The sequence below is a fragment of the Psammomys obesus genome, unplaced genomic scaffold (genome assembly GCF_907164565.1).
Source record: "Psammomys obesus unplaced genomic scaffold, mPsaObe1.curated_primary_1811, whole genome shotgun sequence".
NCBI lineage: Eukaryota > Metazoa > Chordata > Mammalia > Rodentia > Muridae > Psammomys > Psammomys obesus.
In genome coordinates this window covers 8,024,107-8,051,003 of record NW_026586816.1, presented here as the reverse complement: position 1 = coordinate 8,051,003, position 26,897 = coordinate 8,024,107, and the positions used below count along the sequence as shown (strand labels likewise).

General features: G+C 41.5%; 1 protein-coding gene across 6 annotated transcripts in view; it reads left to right on the top strand.

Annotated features, from left to right (window-relative positions):
- The window catches only part of Macrod2 (mono-ADP ribosylhydrolase 2), a 1,832,027-nt gene that overhangs the window by 1,296,188 nt on the left and 508,942 nt on the right, over positions 1 to 26,897 (top strand). For all 6 annotated transcript variants that reach the window (XM_055602641.1, XM_055602643.1, XM_055602644.1 and 3 more), the window contains exon 7: positions 759 to 789. In XM_055602641.1, the coding sequence (XP_055458616.1) occupies positions 759 to 789 (31 nt within the window). The remainder of the gene's footprint in view (positions 1 to 758; positions 790 to 26,897) is intronic.

Below are 26,897 nucleotides of genomic sequence, written 5' to 3'. Positions count from 1 at the left end.
CTGACATGTAATTTGCCTATGAGTTCAAAACATGTAACATTCTTATAAAATCTAAGCAGCCCCTTGATTCCTCACTAAATGAACTTTGGTGAATGTTACCAAAGGCTTGTGCTTGTGGCAAAGCTATAAGTATAGTTGTGCCATGACGTCAATGGTGACGGCTGCGTGGAATTTCCAGATTTCACACCAATAACGCAGGGTCATAGCACAGAGGCAGGAAGAGCTGCTGTCTTTGCAGCTGTTACCAGGCAATGCCTCCCTCATGCATACATAGGAGATGTAAAGGATCCATGAAAACTCAACAGAAAAATGTGATTGCAAAGAGTAAATTCTGACCATTGGGTTGCCTTTGCTTATGTGTAATCTATTTCATCATTGATTACATTTTGTTTGTTTGTTTGTTTGTTTGTGAAGTTTTGGGTAAAGAAGCCTTGGTTTCTTTACGACTTGCTGTGTAGCTGTGGTTAGCCTCAGACTCACAGAGATCCAGCTGCTGCAGCCGCCTGAGTGCAGATTAGAGTCAGGTTCCACCACACCCAAGTTTTTGTACTTTCTTTATAATAATGACTGAACGATAGTCTTACAAGATTCTTAAAGATTTGACATCTGGGTCTTCTGAGTTGAGCTCACAGATCTGATCATAAATAACTTCATAAATGGAAGCAATTCCATTATCAACAAAATACATGTCTAGATAGATAAGGTGGAGCAAAACTGTTCTTTTAAAATTTACTGTTATTTTTGTGATTTATTCACAGGCATTTCCCTGCATTTCAACTGGCATTTATGGTAAGTCATTTAACCTTTGATGGTGTTTGTAATTTTGTTGTTGTTGTTAAATTGGAGGGGGTAAGTAATGGTCAACTGAAAAAATAGAAGATTCTTTCATGAATAAATTTTTGTGACTTAGAGAGACTGAAAGTGCAGGCCAAGTCCCACTAAGGAGTCCCTGGGGCTTATCTAGATTGTTTTATGTTCCTGAATCTGGTTACATTGGACATCCAGATGAAATGATTTGACACATGGTATCTCTAAGTCTTTCGTTACATTCAAAAAGATGCTCTGGGAAGGTTGACTTATAAACTTTTTTTTAATAAAGTCAGGTTTTTATCTCAGAAATATATAATGTACATAAAGCCTGACATCTTTGTTTTATTGTGAATTACAAAAACCATTAAAATATACAAACATATATGTATCTTAAGCTCTTATAATATCCAAAGAATGGACTGTTAATAAAAACATAATTTTAATAGCCTGCTAATGTTTTCTTTCCTGGTATTGATGGATTTGTTTTAAGTAGTGAAAAATGAACCTTTTTATCTTAACCTGGTATTCCTTTAAAGGCCTTGATGAGAAAAAGATGAAAAATGCCCCAGCAAATCAAATGAATTGGCCATAGACTTGTTCATACATTTAAGTATGGAAGGCGGACTTCCTCCTCTTCCCAGTGCACTTCAGAAACCCTGAGTCCAGGTGTGGAAGCAGGCGTTGGAGCCTGGGCTCTCCCAAGCCATTCGTACATCTCCTTTGTGCCATTCTCTCTTCACAAATACCTCCTTACAAATCTTGAGTATTCCCTTAAGGGAAGCATTGTTTGTGGGTAATAACGTGCTCAGTTCCAACCTTCAGGGTGTGGGGAGTCTGCCCAGGTACCACGGTGGACATGGCTTTCTTTGGGAGGATGTTCCTTCATCCCAGTCTTGATTTTCCTCAACAATGAACAAGCACGGGACCACCTAAACCACCGCAATGGGCTTTGTCTGTTCCCATGTCAAGCCATTGATGCCCTCTCTTTCTGAAAATATTGTGGTAACGTGCAAAGAATTATTTTTATAGGCTGTGCTGTTAAAAGGGAATACCTAGAAACAAAAACAGAAACTTAAAGGAAGATAAGGAGACTATTTAAATAGACCCCAGAATAGACGGGGAATGCCACGTCCATTCCAAAGTAAACGGATGGCTCAGCCTTCCCATGGCAGGACAAAACTAGTGAGGGCACTTAGAATTTCAGTAGAGTGTCTCATAGTAACTTGATGAAACGGCTCTAGGCTTTATTCACTCTGCTCATTGCCGCGAGGAAATACCTAGCAAAAGCAACTTAAAGAGGAAAAGACGTTACTTTGGCTCTTAGTCTGAGGGTGCAATCCCTCGTGGTGGGGAAGGCCTGGCTGAGGGAACCGGAGAGAGCTGGTCATGAAGCAGGAAGAAGTGAATGTTTCTTGGCTCCATCGTCGACTTCTTCAGTTGCCCCAGTCCATGGGGAGTGCTATGAATGCTCAGGGTGGGGCTTTCCTTCTTAGACTTCTGTGGAAATACCGTACAGATTCATGGAGGGTGTATCTCCCAGGCAACTCCAAACCCAAAAGTTGACAATGAAGACGAGTCCTTGCTACTGCTGCCAGGCAAGTGTAGCCATTTCCACAACGTGATGTGGAAGAGTACAGTACTCAAGCCATGGCTTCTCATCTCCATTTTCTTTGTTTTGGGAAACTTATGGATGAGGCTGAGAGCCATGGCAGTTAGGGGCCAGAGACCTGCATTCAGTTTTAATCCATGACATCTATTTCACTAACTTACGGAAAACTCCAAGACGCTGTAGTTTATGGCCCACTGTACATGAGGCAATTTGAAGGTGCCAAAAGCTTTCAGATTAGTCCTTGATCTTTTGGCAGGACATAAATAATGTTGAATGGTTGTTATCTTGTTCTTATTCAGAGCCTTTTTCTTAATTAGTTGCATTAGGTTTACTTTTTCTTGGTTACTGGAGGGTTGCTTAGAAATATATTTAAAATAAAGTAGTCTTTGGCTAAAAAGAAAAGATAAATTAAAAATAATAAAAACAAAATTTCAACATTTGTGGTTCCTGATACAATGGGAAAAATTTTAGAATAATCCTAGGTTCCACTCCCTGCCTGTCTTACTCCATACTGCAAGCCTAGCTAGATTAATTTTTCTGCACTGCCACTTGCTTTGTATTCCCCACCTGCTCAGGAGCCTTGGATTACTCATGAGTTCATCTTCGCTCTCCCTCCCTGGAACACCGGGCACTTTCTATGTTCCCTTAAATCATCATATTTGCAAAAAAAGAGGGAAAGCCCTAAAAGTTCTGCTGAGGATATGAAGTGGTATCCTCAGATTTATATTCTTTTGCATGTAAAAAAAAAAAAAAGTTTAGTTTGCAGCAGCTTTGGTTTGGTTGGTTTTGGTTTTGGTTTTTGAAACACTGTCCTTAAACTTGGGCTCCGGGTGTGTCAGCCCCCTGAGTACTGGGGTTGCAGGTAACCAACATTATATCCAACTTGCATAGTTTCTATTTAAGTAATTAATTTATTGATTTTTGCAATAGAAGTTATTTTTTATTAAATATGTGTCAGGACTAGCATTTTTTCAGAACATCATTTGCCATTCACCCATCCTGACATGTCCTCTGTAATTCCAATCTCACAAATCTTAGAACATATGGATAACAAGCTACAATGCTCCATCTATCCTATAGTAAGCACACTTCTTTATCACATACACACACGTACACACACACAAGACAAAGTCATATGTCATCTGCACTATCTCCTTCCTTGCTTTCTGCTCATACCACAAGAAGAAACATGCTATGCATATCTGAACAGGTTCCATTTCAGTCTCCCAGAAGCCTTGAGTGACCCGCCCTTAAAGATCATGGCACCTCCTGAAACCTTGGAGCATTTGGACATGGTGTGTAATTCCTCCTAATGTTACTCCACAGTTTTCCAAGTCAGGCTTATAAGCATAGGCAATTTGGATTCTTACGATCATTACTTTGTGGTACAAAATGTCAAACCCAGGGATCTTTCCCTTGCTAGGCAGGTATTCTACCACTGAGCTGTACCTCTTTTTTATTATCATCATTTATTACAATTTATTCAATTTGTATCCCTTCCCTCATCTCCTCCCAATCCCATCTTCCCTCCCTTTTCTCCCCCTGTGCCCCTCCCCTAGGCGACTGATAGGAGAGGTGATCAGAGAGCCGGTCACTGAGTTCATGCCAGAGAAAGCCCCTGCTCACCTTACTAGGGATCCCACTTGAATAACTTTGGGCAGAGGGCATGGAATTTTATGAAAGAAGAAGGAGATGGAAAGACCTGGAGGGGACAGGAGCTCCACAAGGAGACCAACAGAGTCATAAAAACTGAGTCCTGGGGACCCTGAAGAGAATGATACCCCAACCAAGGACCATGCATGGACAGGACCTAAAACTTTGGCTCAGGTGTAGCCCATACACTCAGTATCTGAGCTGAACCTCTTAACATTCAGGCTTCTTCTAGAATCAGAACATCCTGGTCCATATATTTTGCCTGCTGCATACAGTAGGACGCTGTGTCCATTGATTAGGAAATATTGTTGTTGATAGTAAAAATGTCACACAAATTGTGTAACTGAAGATATAGAAAAACAACCTTTTGATTGTCAAAAGAACTGGCAGAGAAAGCTAAACTGTTGTCTTTTTAAAAAATCTTCCCCTGATATATAAAATGTTATGTTTACTCACCTGGTGTCATGGAATGTTCTGCTATGTGGATACACGGCGCAACGTTCAAATGAGGCTTTATATAACCATCACCTCAAGCATATTTGTGCTCAAAACCTAGAATGTCGTTTCTCTTTGCTTCTCAAAGTATGTAATGCTTTCTGGTTATCTGTGGTCACTCTGTCCAAATGGTATTTTCTTGATTGGTAAACACCACTAATTTAGGGAAAAGGGGCATTTGTAAAAAGCAGTCTTAAAATGGAATTGGTATTTGTGGGCATGAGGGGTCAAAGGATCACACAGAAGTTGCTCATTTGAGAGCCCAGGCTGAACAGGGGATTCACATACCAGAAATCCTCTGTGGTTTGTTACAGCTCCTGGGACTATGCTCAGTGGGGGAAATACAGGCCAGTGAGATCAGTTCATGACCTGCCTCTGTCTGGTCTCCACAAGGCTTCTCTCAAACCAGTTAATTGTGAAAAGCTCCAGGAGGTCATTCAGGACAAGAATGAGAACTGGTCTCAGTTCCTAGAGTGCCTTACAAAAGCCCTCTGACAACATACTAGACTCTGAAAGTCCAGAGGATAGGCCACTAACTCTTGATGGCCTATTTTTTTTTCCCAGAGTTACCCCAACATCAGGGCTAAGCTTAAGAGCTTGGAGAAAGGACCTCTGACTCCACAGGCAGACGTCTTAGTGCTGGTCTTTAAGTTATACTGTGGGAGAGATGAGAAAGCCTGCAAGCAAAAATACCAAATACTTGCCAAGGCCATCCGACTGGCCTCAGCAACTAACTACTCAGGCTCCCTTGCCTCCTAAGGCACAAGGACCACAGGGTCCCTGTTTCAAATGTGGTCAAGAAGGTCACTGGGCCCTAACCCTTGTAAGCCACCAGGGTCCAAAATGTCCAAAATGCTACCAAAAGGGACATTGGAATGTTAACTGCAACAGTTTCTCCCATGGTATGGGGCCATCACTCCCAGATCACCCTCCGGCGATTTCCCAGGCCTGGCTACAGACCACTGAAGGTGTCCGGGTTCCCTTGACCTGACCACTGCCATCACTATCAGGGAGCTATGGGTAATCATCATGGTATTAGGGTAGCCCATCTCCTTCCTTGTGACACTGGAACCACTTACTCAGTTCTGACTATCTCCTTCTCGTCCCCTTCTTGTCAGGGTAGGGGATGGGCTTGCCAGCCTTTCTGGACTCCACCACTCAAGTGTATTTTCAGGGGCATTCCCTTAACTCCTTCCTTTTAGCGATGCTAACCTGTCTAATTCCCTTACTGGAAAAGGACTTTTTAGCCAAAGTGGGGGCCTCTATCTCCTTTACTCCACCCATTCGCCAGACCCCAAGCTCACCAGCATCCTCTCTCCTTCTTCTTTTAGCTACTCTTCCTACCAGTTGGGACACGACGCTTCCTTTACCAGCCTCTCAAGTGGACCCCCAAGTCTGGGATGTCCCAAACCCCTCTGTCGCTAGGCACCATTCCCCTGTGGTCATTCAGCTACTGGACTCCGCCAGTTATATCACCCAAGCTCAATACCCACTTTCTCTCCAGACACTCAGGGGACTTAAGCCTATTATCTCTGACCTGAGGGGGTTAAAAAAAACTCCTTTGCCCTACTTCTTTTCCTTTTAACACCCCTATATTTGACGTTACAAAGCCCAAAGAAACCTATCACCTAGTTCAAGTTCTCTAGCTCCTCAGTTCTGCAGTTGACCCCTCCACCCTGAACCCCTATACTCTCCTCTCTACTATCCCCTCAGAGACCTCCCATTTCTCAGTTCTGGATCTAAAAGATACATTCTTCTCTATCTTCCTGGATGCTCAGTCACAAAATACATTTGCCTTCACTTGGACTGACCCCAACACCCTTGTCTCTACCCAGCTTATCTGGACTGTCCTACCCCAGGGATTCCTGGCCAGGCCCTAGCCTCTGGTCTACTCTCCTCATCTCTCCCTACCTCCAAACTTAAACCTTCTCCTCTGCAGCTCATCCTTACGAGTTAACCAAACTAACATCTCCGCCACTCTAAATTTCCTAGCCAGCAAGGGGGATTGGGTCTCACTATCACCATCCATCATACAGTTGTCCCCCTCTGGTCACTTACCTGGGACTAACAATAACCCCAGACAACAATGTTGGAGTTAATATGGTCTCCAGCAGTTCCCTCCACTAAAGAAGAAATTTTATCATTGTTTTTGGGGAATGGCTGGTTTCTTACAGTTCTGGGTCCCTTCCTTTTCCCTTCTTGCCCAGTTCTTATATGAGGCAGCCTTAGGCCCTTTGCATGAACCTCTTCTTAAGCTCATTACTAAGCCCTTTTGGAGGCTCCAAGAGGCTCTTCTTGAGACCCCAGCCCTACATCTCTCAGATTTAACTGGTCCCTTCTCCCTCTGTGTAACAGGAAAAGAAAGATATGTCCTTGGAGCCCTCGGTCACCAACTGGTACCTTCCTTTGCACCTGTAGCACACCTGTCAAAGAAATTACACCCAACAATCCAGGGATGGGCACCCTGTGTTAGTGCTTTAGCGGATATTGGAGCTCCTTATTCAAGAGTCCAAAAGACTAAATTTGGGTCATCTATTACTGTCTTCTCTTCTCACAATCTGTCTGACCTTTTATAAACTCGATCTCCCTCCAGGGTTCTTTCCCTCCAGGAGGTATTAACAGAAGACTCTACTTTGCCTCCCAACTATGCCCACCTTTTAATATTTCAAACCTTCTTCCTCGACCTAACTCTGACCACAACCCATCTCATTCTTGCATTGAAACCTTAAAGGAACTATTGCCTGACCCCTCATACATGCGGGTGGGCACATTGCCTCAGGCCCTCTATACGTGGTAGACAGATGGTAGCTCCTTTGTACAGGAGGGAGCTCAAAAAGCTGGCTATGCCGTAGTGTCTCATACTGAAGTGGTTGAGGCACAAGCCCTCCCTGCCCGCACCACTAATCAACAAGCCAAACTATCAGCATTTACAGGCACCTTCTGATTGTCCCTTAACATCTATACAGACTCTAAATATGTTTTTCATATTCTTCTCTCCCATGCTGCCATCTGGAGAAAGTGTGCATTACTTACGGCAAAGGGAGCATCTGTAACCAGTGCAGGTCAAATTATGGCCTTGCTAGAAGCCCACATAACTCCCACAGCATTTCCATTTGACAGAGACTGAAAATGGCCCAGCAGAAGCTGCCCTTCGCCCATTTCTTTTTCCTACTTCTTAGTCTTGTGGAGGCAAGCTCTGGAGTGGCCCAAAAGCAGCTGAGGACACCCTATGATCCAAGCCAGTTTAAGGAAGAGGCAAGGTTGGAACAGACCCTGCCTCCTTTGAAGTTTCCCTGGGAGAAATCAGACTTTACCACCAGGCCTGTCAGGGCTGCTGACTGCCACCGCTGCACAAGGTTTGCTGCACAGCTGCCCAGGGCCCCAGACCTCCTGCTGACTCTCCGGATGGAAACCCTCATTTAGGAAGGCACCAAAGAAAAGCCAGTGTTACTTTTAGAAAAACAGATCCAGGTGAGGCTAACCCTCCGGATTCTGTTAAACATTTGAATTGGCCTCCACATTAGTCTCAGAGGGACGATTCTGAACTTCTCTGATGGACTTTTCAGACCCGGTGCGTGCCTTCTGCCCTCTGAGCCCCATTTGGATACCCCAGTGCTAATAAGTTTAGCAAAAAAAAGACCAGACATGATACAGAGCAAAGGAATTTTTACTAGAAGCAAATGGCAAAAATGATTTTAGTCCATTTTATGAGAGTCACTAGAGTTAACTGATATAAAGTCCAGACAGAAATGCATTGAGGACTGGGAAATGGAGTAAGTAGTCTCTCAGGAGAAAAGAGAAAATATCTGAAGCGTGCTTGCATACGACAGGGTGTTTTTAGAGAGGGAAGGAATTGTAGACAATGAGTTACTGGCTGAAACTTGAAGAGCACTGTCAGTACAACGCAGCTTAAGCTGAAGTAGCTCACTGTATGTCCATATTGTACCTACTAGACTGCAAGTTCTATTCTTTTCAAAATCCCAAATGTTGCAAGCCCAGACTTCCTAAGCGAACCCTTCATTGACATTCAAGTTCGTTTTCCTGCTGCTAATGAGCATAAAAAAAAGCAGTGTGATATGTTTTTTTTTAAGCTCCTGAGTGCATGGTAAATATTTTTTTTATCAGTACAGCTGTCAAAAATGACAGGCGTGTGTTGGAAGAGGAGGACACTCCCAGATGACCATGCTGGGGCCGTGCCTGTCTATGCTCACTTTAAATGTTTCCAGGTCCGAGAAGGTGTAGCCACCACTGCTGTAAGATTCTGATCTTGCTGGAATGAATAGCCCTCTCTGGGAATGTATTTGGGAACCAAAGGGGGAAAAATGACAAAAGTATGTACTCTAGCTTTCATCTTTGTGACCTCCCCTCTTTTAAGCTTTTTTTTTTCCTCTCTCTCTTCCCTTTGATATTTCCATTTGCTTTGAAAACTTCTTTTTAGGTAGTCTAATAATGATTTGTCTCCCTTTCAAAAAAAATCTGCTTTCTGGCACGCTGGGATTTTTATCCTTGTCAAGTTATACCTACTATTGGAAACGTGATCACTCTTGGCAATCCTTGAGTTAACCGCTGGTCCACAAAGCAAAGCGACATTAGAATCAGTGTACCTTACTTCCCTTGAGAAAACACATTGCCACTGCCAAACCATCTCAATTACATCACATTTAAATGTTGTTCTAGGAGTTGACCATCACAAGGCAATGGAAAGAGCGAGCTCGAGACAACAAAATCGCCGATGATAAACTGCTTCTAACCCTCTGAGGCCTTTGGATTTGAATAGAGAATTTCAGCTAACACATTCAGGCACACTTATGCTTACATACACATTCCCAACAACATGGTACAGGGTTCTTTCTTGCTTTCTCTAAGCTACAGCGAGAGGGTCTCTACAGCTGAAAAGAAATCAAAGAAGACCAAAGCAAAGCATCGGCATTGTGTTAGAAGAATCTCTCAATCTGTAGGCAGTCGTTTTGTTTTGATGACTGTGTCCTTTGCTTTACAGAAGCTTTTCAGTTTCATGAGGTCCCATTTATTGATTGTTGCTCTTAGAGCCTGTGCTGTTGGTGTTCTGTTCAGGAAGTTTTCTCCTGTACCAATGAGTTCTAGGGTATTCCCCACTTTTTTTTCTAGCCGATTTAATGTGTCTGGTTTTATGTTGAGGTCTTTGATCCACTTGGACTTCAGTTTTGTGCAGGGTGATAAGTATGGATCTATTTGCATTTTTCTACATGTACACATCCAGTTGGACCAGCACCATTTGTTGAAGATGCTATCTTTTTTTCCATTGTATGGTTTTGGCATCTTTGTCAAAGATCAGGTGTCCATAAGTGTGTGGGTTTATTTCTGGGTCCTCTGTTCAGTTCCATTGATCCACCATTCTGTTTCTATGCCAGTACCATGCAGTTTTTTAAAACTGTTGCTCTATAGTACAACTTAAGATCAGGAGATACCTCCAGAAGATCTTTTATTGTAGAGGATTGTTTTAGCAATTCTGGGTCTCTTGTTATTCCATATGAAGTTGAGAATTTTTCTTTCCAGGTCTGTAAAGAATTGTGTTGGTAATTTGACAGGAATTGCATTGAATCTGTAGATTGCTTTTGGTAAAATGGCCATTTTTACTATGTTAATCCTGCCAAGCCATGAGCATGGGGGATCTTTCCATCTTCTGATACCTTCTTCTAATTCTTTCTTCAGAGACTTGAAATTTTTTTCATACAAGTCTTTGACATCCTTGGTTAGGGTTACTCCGAGGTACCTTATGTCATTTGTGGCTATTGTGAAGGGTGTTGTTTCCCTAATTTCTTTCTCAGCCCTTTTGTCTTTTGTATACAGGAGGGCTACTGATTTTTTTTAATTAATTTTGTATCCGGCCACTTTGCTGAAGGTGTTTATCAGCTGTAGGAGTTCCCTGGTGGAGTTTTGGGGGTCACTCACGTATACTATCATATCATCTGCAAATAGTGATAATTTGACTTCTTCTTTTCCAATCTGTATCCCCTTGATCTCCTTCAACTGTCTTATTGCTACGACTACCTACATATTGGGAAAGAATCTTCACCAACCCATTATCTGACAGAAGACTCATGTCCATTATATATAAAGAACTAAACAAGCTGAAAAGCAACAAACCAAGTAATCCATTTAAAAAATGGGGAACAGAGCTAAACAGAGAATTCTCAATAGAGCAATATTGAATGGCAGAGAAGCACTTAAATAAATGCTCAACCTCATTAGCCATCAGGGAAATGCAAATCAAAACAACCCTGGGATTTCACCTTACACCCATGAGAATGGCCAAGATAAAAAACTCAAGTGACAACACATGCTGGAGAGGTTGTGGAGAAAGGGGAACCCTTCTCCACTGCTGGTGGGAATGTAAACTTGTACAACCACTCTGGAAAGCAATCTGGCGCTTTCTCAGACAACTAGGAATAGCGCTTCCTCAAAATCCAGCCATACCACTCCTAGGCATATATCCAAAAGGGGCTCAAGTACACAAAAAGGACATTTGCTCAACCATGTTTGTAGCAGCTTTATTTGTAATAGCCAGAAGCTGGAAACAACCCAGATGCCCCTCAACTGAAGAATGGATGCAGAAATTGTGGTACATCTATACAATGGAATATTATTCAGCAATGAAAAATAAGGAAATCATGAAATTTGCAGGTAAATGGTGGGACCTGGAAAGGATCATCCTGAGTGAGTTGTCCCAGAAGCAAAAAGACACTCACGGTATATACTCACTCATATAGACATACAACATAGGACAAACCCTATGCATCTAAAGAAACCAAGTAAGAGAGAAGATCTAACTAAAATGTTCAATCCCCATCCTGAAAGGCAAAGAGGATGGACATCAGAAGAAGAAGAAAACAGGAAACAACCTAGGAACCTGCTACAGCGGGCCTCTAAAAGCCAGAAGAAGAAAACAGGAATCAAACTAGGAACCTACCACAGAGGGCCTCTGAAAGCCTCTGCCCTGCAGACTATCAAAGCAGATGCTGAGCCTGATGGCCAACTGTCGGGCAGAGTGAATGGAATTTTATGTAAGAAGTGGGAAATAGTAAGAGCTGGAGAGGACAGGAACTACACAAGGAGAGCAACAGAACAAGAAAATTTGAACACAGGGAACTTCCCAGAGACTCATACTCCAACCAAGGACTATTCATGGAGATAACCTAGAACCCCTGCACAGATGTAGCCCATGGCAGGTCAGTGTCCAAGTGGGTTTCCTAGTAATGGGAAGAGGGACTGCCTCTGACATAATCTGATTGGCCTGCTCTTTGATCACCTCCCCCTGAGGGGGGAGCGGCCTTACCAGGCCACAGAAGAGGACAATGCAGCCACTTTTGAAGAGAACTGATAGACTAAGATCAAAAAGGAGAGGAGAACCTCCCCTATCGGTGGACTTGGGGAGGGGCATGCATGCAGAAACGGGATGGAGGGTGGGATCGGGAGGGGATGAGGGAGGGGCTTATGGGGGGATACAAAATGAATAAAGTGTAATTAATAAAAAATTTAAAAAAGTTTTAAAAAAGTAAAAAAAAAAAAAAGAATCTCTCAAGTCTCTAACAAAGGCATCTCCTAGTTCACCTTGTAAAAAAAGACAGCGAGTGTGCATGGGCAGGTCTTCTGGAACTCTACTTAAAATGCTCAGGCCTTTGGAGCTTGGTTCTGTGGGTACTGAGGACACAGAGAACACGCTGGCCCATCTTGTCAGTGTGCTGTTTCAATGGATATTAATGATCAATACTTCAAAAGTGATTAGAGTTACACTTTATTTATATATTTATTTATCCATTTATATTCTTTCTGAGGTTTAGATGTGTTCCCCTCTAATTTTGCCAAAGTAAAAAATCTGGCCAGGACTTAAAATGAAACCATGAGTTCTAAACCAACCCTTCCTTAGATGCTACTAATTAAGATTATGCTGCATTTGTTTTAAAAATGACTACCTCTAGAAAAAAACATTAAGACTTTTAAGGATCCAGGAAACCTACACTAGCAAATTTCAGAGCCTGCACATTTCACAGTACATATGGATATGTTTTTCAGAAACATTGAAAACTAGAGGATTATCAAGAATCAGCCCCCTAAAGACCTTCCTGGGGGGATTGAAGAACTGTCTACACTTTGCTGAACTTATTCTTTGATGTAGCAGTATAAAACGACTAAACTTTCCTGGGAGCAGGGGTAATGATCAGTCTTCATTGTCAAAGTGACTCATTTCAAATAGTCTAAACACATCCCTGTATGTCTATAAGGGTATTTCCATAGAGTCTAGCCACCGTCAATGTTTACGCCACTGCTGATAGGTGCATGTCTCGGACTGAAGGAATAACAACATTCACAAATTACAAGGCATAGTTTTATCCTGTGAGACTGTGGGTTGAATGTTTCAAGTAATCAAACAGAAAATTATTTCAAATTTCTGCATACCTACACATTTTCTTACGCCATTTTGAATGGCATTCATTCACCTTGTTTCTTGGGCATACTTATATCTAAAGGACAAGTTTAAATAAACATAGCTGAGCTCTTTTGAGAGGAGATTTCAAAAATAATTCTGACAGTTTTTGGAGAAGTCAAGTATGTTTATTTCTTCAGGACAGTGATTTTCATGTCAAATCCTGTTTTAGTCAATGATTCTATTTTTAAAATGTATCTTGTAATCTATTTGAAATGCAGCCTTTTAGTAAGGGTAAAGCTAAGGTGCTGAAGGAGAGAGAGAGAGAGAGAGAGAGAGAGAGAGAGAGAGAGGATTTAGAATGCAATGGTTTAGTAAAGGTTGATGTTTTCTTTTCCCTCCTTGCCAACAGATCCAAAGTAATGGTTCTGCTTGTAGGCAGATTTGTCCTCTGTCATTTAAATATCCGGAAATATGCTGTGGGGCCACGTATTTACTATGGTGACATTGCTTTCATTGTCTTATCTAGCCTGATGTCAAATGCTCTATCTGTCTGTCTGTCTGTCTATTTATCTTCATACATCTATATCTATTACAGACTCATCACTCTGAGTGCCTTCCATTCAAGGGAAGTCTCCCTGTGACCAACCTTAGAAGATTAAAAGTTTCATCCAGCTTAGAATGTATTTGCTTGATTACAGTTCTGTCACATGAGGAAAAAATGAGTTGTTTATCTTGATGAACTTGTAGCTTTCACCACTCACGGGGGTACGCTACATCAGTGAACCATGTCAGAAACCCCTGGTTCATTTAGCAGCACCACCTGGAGTCACTGCTTATTTTATAAGAATAGTTGATCATTTTAATAGTACCAACCTTAAGAAAGTGTCTTTATTATCTTTAACGCTTAGATTTTCAAAAGCAGAAATTTTTAAGGCATCTAAACAGTGGCCTGTATTTTGATGATTGGTTAGCACACTTAGGCACTCAGGTCTTGCCTGAAGCGTGCTTACAGTCCTTACTTCCTGTGCTAAAGATAGCAGTGGATGCTGCAGTCAGCCCGTCGGGGATACGTAAGTAACAACAGTGTTTTCTACAATGGAATTCTTTCTCATCTCCACCAGAAGACCTTGGAGGAACCTATTTCAGTCTTTTTCTATAATACCCAATGTCCCAAGGGCATAGGAAGTATAAACATGCCTACAGGGTCCCGAGAAGCTGAAGCAACATTCCACTATTTGAGCAACTCCAGGAAATCAGAATTGAGAGGCAAAATCTTAATCATAAAGGAGATACTGCTACAAGAGTCAATTTGATATAACTATGACTATTTCACTGTGCAGTCAATTCTTAACATGTTTGCAACTTAATGAAACAGTTTTAAATTTATTTCCCCTTTCAGCCAAGAAATTGTATTAAACTATATTCCACCAACAAAGAAGTTTCCCATACAAAGTGCTTTTAGTTTGTTCAGTGAGTGATGAAGACATTAGCATAGTCTAATTTCAGAAAATTGTTTATTAGATACCCTGCCCCCCCCCAAATTCCCATATTAGGCATCAAACCCATATTTCTTCCCCCCAAGCCTTATACAATTCATCTACTCAGATTCTTCTTCTGAGTTATCTAAGATAAAGGTGATCAAGAAATGTGTGGTATTTTATAACTTTATTTTCCATTTACCATACTTTAGGGCCCATCCATATTGTGAATGCATGTATATGCCACGTTGCATTTTGGTTAGCTACATATCGGTGAAAGGAAGAGAGAACTTCAGTTGAGAAACTACTACCTGAAACAATCCACACTTGCATTATTGGTTTTCCTGGCCTTTCTTGCACTTTTCCCAAATCTTCTTTTTCTTGATGGCTCTAGAGTCCACTGGTCTGTGTCATTATGTGTAATCCAAAGCTGTGTGGCACTACACTAGTTTTCTCTCTGGGGTCTATGGAACACTGGAGAAAAAAGGCCTAGATCTATTCGGCCTTGGATATGAATTTCAGGGTCCCGCTGATTTGCATTTAAATGCTAACACCTTTTATTATTAGCCATGTGTGGCCTCAGGAGATTAATTAATCTCTCTATGCCTCAGTAACCTCGGCTGTCAAATGGAGTTATTAACGCCTGTGGTGTGGACTGGCCGTAAAGATGAAAGTATAAAAATGGTGAGAGTATTTGTGCTAAGGTCAGACAGACACGTGTGCACCGGGCAATTTTAATGGCTGCTGGTGTCGGTGTTAACGTTATTTTTGTTCTTATACTTACCATTCTTATTCTCCCCCTGGACGCAGAACTCCCTGCCTGCACAGGGTCAGGGGGTGTGCTCAGTTCTGTAGCTTAAAGGCTGCGTGAGTGCCCACACTGATGCTCAATTGTCCACCGTTTGATGGAGCCTTGAACTCCAACGAGAAATCCTTAACCACGAAACCCTTCCCCTTGTGTTATTTTGCCTCTGCTTGTGGCTTCTTTCTTTGTTCAGCCACCTTTTGCTGCTACTCAGAGACCTGCGAGTCCAGCTGCCTGGAAATGAGACCAGTGACCTCATTGTGCCTTGTTTTCTGCACCTTACGTGGCAATTACATGCTACTAAACTGTTTCCTAAAGGAGACACCTTGCTCAAGCTCTTCTAGACTCCCTACAATTTACTAAACTATTTCCTAAAGGAGACAGCTTGCTCAAGCTCTTCTAGACTCCCTACAATTTACTGAAGCCCTAGAAACAATACAGAAATATTTTTGTCTTGTTTGTAAGTGAATTAAAATTTAGTAAGGGAGATATAGGGGTGGTAGTTATTCATGCTCTTCGAAGGGAATTTCTGTGTTGTCAGGCAGCAGATCCTATGGGTAAAATTAAATCATATTTCTCTACAGTTGTTTTAAATATTCCTTCTTAGGCAATATTGAAGGGTGACGAATGCTTGTCTTGGAGAAGAAACCCACTATTTGTTTGGGTTTTTCTAAATACCCAGAAAAAATGCATAGGTTTTCTTTCTAAGACCACAGACTCTTGGCATTCCAAGCCACTTGAGAAGTAATACTGGACCCTTTACTGGCATGGAGAAAAGGGACCCAGAGATCCTGAGTCTTGCTGAACAACACTCAGTGCAATTAATCTAAGAACTAAGATCACTGCCAGTCTAGGCAACAGGTCAGAGGGTCAAGTAAGGAGAATTAGGAATCCAGTGGATCTTGTTTTTTAGTCTAGAATGATTAATATACTAATAATGTTTTCAAACTGTAGTCTAAGTCTCTCCTTGTTTTCAGTTTGAAGGTGTTTAAGTGGAGAGTAATCACACACATGAATGTACAGTATTTTCATCAGTTCTGTTCTCTCCTCTTCCTCCTCCAGCTCCCCCATGTCCACCCTCAAATGCTCACATGTTTACAGATGACCATTTGGGATTGAAGAATCTCTTGGGGGAGTGTCCCTGGAGAAAACGTATTCTTTCTCTGGGCAGCCATTGATTCCCTGTAGCTGGAAATCGGGTCAGAGACTTTGTGAAAGTGGGCTTCCTTCTGCTGGAAGAAGAGAGAGGAGCAGAAATAAAGCTTTTCCTGATCTGCATGGGGTCCCAAAGTAAGAGTTGATGGCCAGTAAAAGTTGAGTGTTCAACTTCTCTAGTCCCCATTCTCACTGTTGCTGCTTTTACCCAGCTGCTGCTTCTATCCCAGTCATGTTTGTAAGAATCAGCCAGAGCAAGCCACTAGCTTCACTGTTTGTAACTATGGCAGCTGAATTAACATAGAAATACCTGGACATCCATCTTTCTGTGCATCATCTCAGCACTTCCTCCACTTCATTATCACAGTGACTTAAAGGAAAAGCTGACACCTGTGTATCTTCAGGGCTCCAGGGTTAACCCTATGCGAAGGAGGATTTTTTTTTTAAATTGAAATTGCTTCTATATTCTGAAGCCTAATCGTCTTCTTAAAATGCTTTGCATTACTTACTATTTAGCTAGTGTTTCAACCCCCCATCCAATAAATTGTCTTGTATGGTTAACCGTCAGGAAGATGCTTGTCCTGTGGCTTATGGTGCTCCTGCCCACTGCCAAAGCTACAGTCTGAAAAGTCAGGCAGGCATTTGACCAACCTTGTAAATGCCATTCCATGCATATAATTACAGGAACCTGGCAGAGTGATCAACAGCAGCCTAAGGGCTCCAGGCTTCTGCAAATTTTGAACCCTTTAGCAAGCCAGCAGGATCTGCCTGCACTGCCCTAGGGAAAGGTTAGCATCCTAAATTATAGCTTTTCAACTCTTCCTTCAACTTTACAAGTATCGTGTCTTCTCATCCATAGTGAAGAAAGAAATGCACAGCATTGCTGTTTTTCCATGTTATGTATAAACAGAAATGAGGACTCATCAGCGTTTCTGTCCTTCATAAAACAATGAAAGTATGCCTTACTGACATCATCAACTGGTGACATGCATCCTGGGATCCAAGAGATGTAGAAATAGGCATCTCTCAATGCTTTCCTTGGATTTCTCTGCACATTTTGAAGGCAGAACTAGGGAATAAGTGGTGTGTTTTCCAGGGGGATCGAATGAAGTGAAGGAGGCTTACATAGGAAGATTCCTAATGTAGCCCCTCTGCCAACATACCTCACCTTCATCACTGGTGAACTGTAGGAAATGTGGTGTGGGAAGATGGCAGAGATGAAGAGCGTCACTGGGAGACAGAAAGGTACAGGAGATGAACATTGGCTGAGAGCGGATGGCTGCAGATGTTCTGAAACGGGCTGACTGTGTAAATGTTGCACTGAGACTTGCGGGCCCCTCTGCACCAATAAATGTTCTTTATTTTCCTGGTCTTCCTACCAGGCATTCCTTTTCTTATCCTTATACTCACCAGTGTTCCACATCCCAGCTACATCTCGCCAGAGACAGTGCCTACATGATACGCAGCCCCAGGGCCAGGGCTCCTATGAGGTTGCTTTGCCCACTTCTTCACCTTTATTTACCAGGGGACCATCACAGTCTCTAAGAGCTTTCTTTCCAGGCATGAAGCCCAGTACTCCAGGGTGATATCCTGTTGGATAAACTGCTCTTGGCCTTTTCTATATCAGTGTAATGTCTTGTCTGGAGAATCACCATTTTTAGGAAGTCACCAGTAATGAGGGTAATTACTTAAGCAAATAAAAAGAAACATTGGATATCGTTAATGACACTGTTTTGTTGTTGTTTAGTTGGTTGGTTGGTTGTTCGTCTATTTGTTTGCTTGTTTGCTTTGCTATGGGGTGACATGAGTGTGAAGTAAGGTGGAGAAAGGATCATTTGTGAGAAATGTCAACTTTGTTCCTCTCATTATATCAGGAAAAATAAAGGTAAATAAAGGCTGGCCCAAATTTATGTAAAACTTTTGTATTTATCTAAATGATATTCTTTCTCCATTTTCCAATTTTATAATTAACTTAAGCCTATTCTCTTCCTTAGACACTCCCACTTTTTTCCTTATAATATTCTGTCACGGAGTATTAAACTTACCATCTTCAATGCAGACTTACCAAGTTTCCACTGTTGCTTCACAGAAGATGCTGGTAGGTGTGTCCACAGTAGTGAAGACTTGCTCTCCCCTGCTCCATCCAAAGCTCTGAGTGCATTTCCCGGGGCAGGACAGACCGTCAGCAGAGTCGTTGAACCCTCCAACGGTTCCATCTTGTTCCTGAGTTCTTCACTTTGCCCACAGATGCTGGCATACTCCCAGGGAGCCTTGGTTCTGTTGAGAGCCTATGCAGCCTGGAGAGTCCTCATTGTCCTATCTCTGTGGGGACCAACACATGTATGACCCTGAGAGAAATGACTTCCCTAAATACTCCAAGCAGAGCTTTCTGTACTGCTAGCTCCATGGCTGTCCTTGACAGTTGGTGTTACACCCGATAATTTACTTGGATTTGGGTGACTGTTTTACAAATGTTAACGTTTGAGTTTACGCACTCTATTTCCCATTGTTTGATAAATGACAGTCAGTATATTCTTGTTAAATGAATGCATAAATTTTCCTGTTAAAAAAACAGATCCTCCTCTGTATTCTTTCTTGTAATTTGAATTGCTTTTGAGTTTGTTCTGACAACAAAATTACAAGGCATGGTATTATCCTGTGAGAATGTGGATTTTGTTTCCAGTAATCAAGTGGAAAACATTTAGGAGATGACAGCATGTGAGTTAAAGCTCTTATACATCATCCTGCCTTTCTGTTTCCTTTCCTTATAGAACATAGAACCAAATCAGTGGCATTCTCCTTCTTACCAGCAAGACCCAATACTTTGATATTTGTATTGGTCTTCCTTGCAGCCAGCTACAATAATATGTCTACAAATGACCATGTTTTGAAGGGATCATCTCTAAGACTCTTGAGACGCTTCAAGCAAATCACCAAACTGCCATCTGGATTTGTTCATACAAATTCACCTGTTAAGCATGCTCACTGCTTTCTCTCCCACCCCAAACATTGCAATGGGTGTCTAGACTGAGGCATCTTGGGGACTGAGACCATGTATTGTCCCTGTCCCTTCATTCCCATTGTAAACTTTGAGTATATCTCTAAGAAGCAGATACTCCTGAGTTTCTTGTATGTTAAAAATAATTTTATTTATAAGTTTAAAAATGTGTTAAAATTTCAGTCTACTTTATATGGTTTGTAATGTAGAAAAACCTCCCCATTTCAAGATTATTTATACAATTCACCTATCTTCTACTGACTGAGTTATAGTTTAAATATACAACACATGCATTTTTATGTTAAACTACTTATATATGTGTATATGCATGTGTTTGCAATATACGTATTTCATAAATACACAAATATATATCATGGATTCTCTGTCATATGTTTATTATATATAAATGTATATGTCTACATATATAATTACAGTAAGCATCTATATATAAATTCAAATATACACCTAAAAATCACTCTCCATTTCTTTCCCAAATAAAACCTAGGTTTTAATATTTTTATTACTGATAATGTAAAATAATACAGAAAATTTAGTTGGTAGGTAACTTTTAGGATCAGATTTTCATTTTTAATTTTGCAATTGAATAATTTTGTTCATTTTCTATTCTTTATAAAATAATGAAAATAACTTTTTCCCTAGTGCACAAAACATGACCTATTTCACCACCCTTGCAACACAAAGGAGCAAATCATATAATGTAAGACTAAATTAGTACTGAAGCCCTTTGACAGTAGTAGCTAAGGCATTTCTGATATAACAAAATTTCTTGGAATCATATTAACCAGTATCAGTTTGTTAATGATCATCTGAGAGAACAAAGAAGGTGTACTTACTGTCATTTTCTACTAGCCCACGATTACCATACTCTGACCATCCCGGAAGGAATCAAAGGTACATTTTCCTTTGGTCCTTTTTGTTATAAATTGTGGAAAGAAATCTTTTACACCTTTCATTAATGCTACTCAGACAGAACCCAAAAGAACAAGGCATTGTAAACCGACAGAATAAAAGCAAACCCGAGTGTCTTAACCCCCTCTGGAGTGTGCCACGTGAGCCTCTTTTCTAAAGGGTGACAAACAAAAAACTCAAGTCACCTTCAATCTTTTCTTCATCTTTAAGACACTCTTGACGGTGGATTCTTTCCCTTCTGGGCCTAATCCAGTGTGCCCAGGGCTGTCAGATCTGCAGAAAAGCACTTGTTTGCCAGGCAGTGTGAGCGACTAGCTGTAATTGGCAATCCATTTCTCCATTTCCATTGTACAGCCATTCCTGACAAATTAATCACAATCAAATGTTGGCTGCAGCAAGGGGCGCCCTATGCAGCAAGGAAGAAAAATGAGGCCTCGTGCTGGTCTGACAGCCAAATCTTTCAACTCACCCGTTAGACTGAACAAGGGGACACTGTGGCTTGCTTGTCACTACCATCATCCGTAAACAGACTGCTTGTTAGGCATCTGTAGACTTAGCTGATCCATTAAGGGCTGGCTTGAGGCCCACCCAGTATCTGACCAGTCAAGGCTGTGGAAAAGGGGGAAGGGATTTATCCTTATGTGGAAAAAGTGTGGGTGAACTTCATCTGGGCCTGAGTTCAGTTTCTGTTTGTCTTTGTGTTTGTTACTTACATATCTGTTTTTTACCAGCTAGGCAAGATGACACTTAGCTGTTTCTACATGTTTAAAGATCATGGCTGGGGAGCCTAACTAAGCCACTGAAAGTAGCTTTTAAATGTTCTCCATATCTTTGCCCAGTATCATATAAATCTCATAAGCTTTACTCATGGGATATACTCTTAGTCTCTCACACTTGTTTTGGCATAATTTTTAAAATTTACTTATTCTTTGTTGATTTCATACATGTATACAATGAATTTAGAGCAAATCTACCCTCCTAGCCAGAGTTCCCCCATCCTCCCTTCAACATCCTTTAAAAAAATGGCTCTGTGAGTACAATTAGTGTTGTCCACCTGCACAGTGTGCAGGACATTCTGCCTGGACATGGATAATCCACCCTGGGCCACCCTCCTGAAAACTACTCATTTCCCTTCCTCAAGCTGTCATGAGCTGCCTGCCAGTACTGCCTCAACCAGGGATGACTCTCCCTTTTCATGCTGAAATGTTGACTAGCTGGATTTTATCCTAGCCTTGGGCAGACAACTCTAGCCACTCTGAGTTCACGATGATGGCTCTGACATGTCCAGGAGACACTGTAGCACAGCGTTCCTCTGCCCCCTGACTGTAATAATATCTCTGCCCCCCTTTAGTGATCTTATCTGCGCCCTGGTGGTGAGATGCTGTGATGTAGACATTCTGTTTAGGAGTGAGTACCCAGAGCCCTTATTCCCGACACTTAGACCACCTGTGAATCTCTGCAATAGCAAAACACAAAACAAACAAAAGTATTTATTTGATGAGAGGTAGGAGCCGAATTAGTTCATGAATATAAGCATAGGTATTGAGAAGGCAGTTTGTTCCTATGTCCATCTAGCAAAGCCATAGCAGTTAGAGTTCCCCAAGAGCCTATAAGCTTCCCAGCCTTGGATCCTTGACCAGATCTACTGTACCTGGCATAAATTCCTTCCTGTGGAGTGGGCCTTAAATGTAATTAGAAGTCTGTCGGTGACCCCACAATATTTATGCCACTAATGAATGAAAGACTGTGTGTTGCCAGGCTGATCATCATTGTACCTGGCACATATAACAAATAGCTGGGTAGGTCTGCTGATGACCTCTCTCCCCTCATCGACATGCCTAGCCCCTTCCAGCACTATGACTATGAGCCAGCAGGGAGGAAGGCTCCTGGCCAATGCTAACTTTCTCCCTTTCCTGTGAAGCAAGTGAGTGGTGTCTTCAGTAACAAGGTTGCATAAACAAAAGCTTTGTTCATTTAAAACCCTGTGCAGTTTGGGGAAATCTCTAGAACCCTTGTGACCAACTACTGGGAGGGACTATCCCACATTTGGCACTTGTTTTTGTTTTGCTTTGCTTTGCTTTGCTTTTGCTTGATAACCCGTGCTTCTGGGAGGAACATTATCCCACTCTCACTCCCTACTTAGAGTGTTCATAAATTTAACAAATGTTTCCCGCTTCCATCAACTTATAAGGTAGGAAAACTACAAAACGGAAGGGTTAGCAATAAGTAATGGCCAAAAGTAAAAGATAGCGGGGAAAGAGAGCCACAGAGCAGAAGAGGAAACAGAAGTCCTATTTTGAAATGCTTCTAGCTCTTAGAAGACAACTGAGCTATTTCACAAAAGTCATCATGCTGTATGGCAAGTGGAAGAGTGCAGCCTCTCACGTCCCTTTTCCCCACTAGGGACATGCTATTGAGCTGAACTGCATCAGGCAAGAACAATAGCATCCCGTCTCTTCTAATCAAGTTTACCTTTATTGCTTGTATCCGTGGGCTAGAGCATTCGCAGCTCTGCCATCTGGCTTTCACAACACTTGGATCAGGGTCTTGTGAGTAGGTGGTGGAATGGTTTAATTCCTGGAAAAGCTGTCATTGGATAGACTATAGAACAGAACAGTCCCGTTTTCTCTAAATTTTCCATCTCACCTCTCCCGGATAACTAAGTATAATAAAGTATAATTAAAACATTGGCTTTCGTGAAGTTTAAAAACCATATTTAAAACTTTTCTCATCTCTGAAGCTAGCTTGGAAATCCACTTTAGTCTCTTCTAGACTTAGCACTCGGGTTCCAGAGCACGGTAGAGTATTTCCCAACACCAACCTGAATAGGTCAGTGGCTTGTCAAAAGCTGCCTTGAGCACACATATCAGGGACAAGTACTTCATCAGCACCTCTCCTAAGGCTGGTTCCTGTATTACAGAGAAGCATAAACTGAACGCAATCATGAGCCCCCTTCAACCCTCACCCTCCCTTTCTCCCTCCCCCATATGTGATACTTCTCTAAGGATTTTCCAGAATGGTGGGCATTTCTGTTCTCACTGAACCATGGGCTCCTTACTTTAACTCTCCTGCCTCTTCCTCCCTGACCCCTATAACTCACTGTTCAAGTCATGTTTGAGTAATTTATAAGACTTAATATCCAAGTATCATGGTATGTTCTTTGAATTTTATTTACACAGTATGTTCCAGTTGAAACTGATTTGTCTGTAAGTAATGGGTGACTGTTTAGTTAGTGATATTAGCGATATGGTTCTCTATGACCACATCTGACTCATCATGTATTATTTCTAACCTTTATGAATAAATAAATATCTTGGTAGATTAACACACACACACACACACACACACACACACACACACATACACCTTACAGAGGAACAGAACAGAGACTGGCAGGTTATGTTGCTAGCTTGGAAGGGGCAGAGGTGGGTCAAGACCTGTTAGCCTTCACTTCCTTATGTACCTGAAAACTGTCCCCATGACAGATATCAGTGCATTGGTACATAGCTTCGGGTCTTAGATAGGAACATGACTTAGGCTATAGTTTCTACTCATAGTCTTACCGTAACTTCACTGACATTTATCCAGCAAGCAACATGGACTGAAAACTTTATCTTCTTCTTCCCTGGAGCAGGTAGCATTCTCTCTTAGGGCAAGCAGGGCTTCAAGCTCTCAGAATCAAAGACACACAGACAGCTGTGATGGCTCTGCTAAAGTCTGGGTAAAACCTGAAGCCATTACACTGAAACCAATGGACCCCCCTCATTTTCCTGAAGAATTCTCCAGACACTAGAGAAAGACCAGTCTGATCTGCAGAATCCAGGAACAAACTGTGAACACTATGGATAACCAAAGGGCCAGGGGTTGACGAAAGAACACAACCAATGTAAATCAAGATATTATGGCTTCTCCGGCAACCCCCAAAATTAATGGATACTCCAACTCATCAGAAACACAAGAAAATTATTTTAAAGCTATGATTATCCAGTTGTTTGAGGCACATAAAGAGGAAACCAACAAATCTCTCAGAGAAATAGCCATACAGACTCAAACAGTTAAAGAGGAAACAAATAAATCTCTCAAAGATTTGGCCTCCCAAATGGAAATAAAGAAAAATGAAGTGAACGAAGCTCTTAAAGGAACACAGGCAAATATAGCCAAACAAGTGGAGGCAGAAGTAGTGGTATTAAGAGAGGAAACAAGCAAAGAAATAGAGACCATCTTGGAGACACAGGAATCCACATTCAAACAGATGAAGGAAATGTTGCAAGGCATGAAAAAAGAATTAGAATCAATAAAGAAAACACAAACTAAGAAAAGTTCTGGAACAGGAGAACTTAGAGAAAAGAGAAGGAACCACAAAGGTAAGCATCACTATTAGAATATAAGAGATGGAAGAGAGAATCTCAGATGCTGAAGATACACTTGCAGAAATTGATACTTCTCTCAAAGAAAAAGTAAAATCGGAAAAGTCCCAAACACAAAACATCCAAGAAATCAAGGATGCCATGAAAAGGCAAAATCTAAGAATAATAGGAATTGACGAAGAAGAGGATTCCAGGCTCTAAGGTCCAGAAAATATTTTCAAGAAAATCATAGAAGAAAATTTCCCCAACCTAAAGAAAGAGATGTCCATAAATATACAAGAGGCCTACAGAACACCAAATAGACTAGACCAGAAAAGAAACTCCTCACTCCACATCATGGTCAAAACACTTAATCTACAGAACAAAGAAAAGATACTAAAAGCAGCAAGGGAAAAAGGCCAAGTAACATATAAAGGTAGACCTATCAGAGCCACACCGGACTTCTCATCAGAAACTATGAAAGCCAGAAGGGCCTGGGCAGATATCATGCATATACACAGATATATTTATGCTAAGTGTCCTTGATGTTTCATTCTTTCAGCTTTAGGAGAAACTATTTCACATGTTGGGCCAGGTTCCCGACACTTCCTACCAACAGCAGCTGTGGAGGCCACTGAATGTAGACAGGAACTGATTCATCACATTGTACATAGAGTGTTGATCATTCACCTCTGACCTTCCCTGGGTTCTGTATTAAATGCCATGTTTGCATTATTCCACTTAATGTCTGGAAGGATTGGTGTGTCAAACACTGCTGTGCTCCCTCATGGGGATACTAGGGGTCTAAGAGTCTGGAGCCAGGCCATGCAGGGGCTGCACACACCAGAAAGTTAGTTGGTCCAAAGCAGCCTGATTTCAAGTCTGCCTTAGCCTGAACACCATGGTGGCTGGGCTGGATGCAGCTTGATAATTGTGTGCCTCCGGAGGCCTCGGGCTGGCAGGAAAGAAATTGTCGGTTGCCAATGAGCCCATCTAACGGAAAAAAAGGACACTTAGCACATTCCAATTTCTAACTAGAAATGGTAGCTATGAGCATACTGATCCTACTTCTCTGTCATCTGATTGAATGAAGATTCTAGTTAGTAACAGCCAGTCTGGTAACTGTGGGTGTGATCATTGAGATGGCTCTGTTTTGTTGGATACAGGTAATCAGAGGCAGGGATAAAAGTGACTCTTGTATCTACCCAGCATCCCAGAACATTCAACTCATGTTAGATGGGACCACCAGAACCATTTAGATGTGTGACGTATGGGTTACCACATTTACTGTAAAACTCACGACGTACCTCATCACAGCACTGACATTTGGCTTTTATGTCTAAGACCCCTGCTGCTGAGATGCTATACGACTTTGAGCTAACAACTCTCATGTTTTCACAAGGCCCATCCTGTGACTATTACAGCTGTGAAATTGATGTGGGTTCTGAAGAATAATTAATTACTTGGGCTTTTATAGCAGAATCACCCTTGATACCATTTTCTTTCTTTTCTGTAACCTCTGTGCTCAGTTTTCCTACAAGGATTATAGCCTTCTTCATGCTGGCTGACCTCTCATTTTAACTTATCTTCTAAGACAGGAATTGATTGACATTTTCATCGGCCAGACTGGCTCCCCTCATGAATCTGTAAAGTAAAAATGAGCTTTCTACAGTGTGAAATATCTCTTTTATGAGTTTAATAGAAACCCAGAAAGCCCAAGGAGTAACTTTGTTGACCTCATCAAGTATTTGCAACAGGATGTCTCTGGAAAAGTGCTTTCCCCGTTGCCTTCCAGGGAACTGTGCATGTTTTATTAAAACTTCGAAGTCTGAAAATAATTGCTGGAACAACTGGAATCTCAAGGATGGATACTGAGCCTGACAGAACTATTAAAGCATGCAAAAAAAACCAAACAAACAAAAAACAAAACAAAACAAAACAAAAAGCAAAAAAACAAGATCTTCCTGTGCTATCTGATCCAACTATTCTAGTATCAGTCAGTCCCTGGGTTCTTAAGCCACCAACTCTTCTGAAAATATGCCCATTGCTTCACAGTCTTCAGATCTTTGTGTACCATTTCTTTCTCAAAGAAAATTTTCGTATATGACATCTCGCTCATAAAAATAATTTGGTTCTATTTTCTCTTTCTGATGATGCCCATCTGCCCAGGAATTAGACATTCCATGTATTTCTGTTGCTTTTCACTGTTTG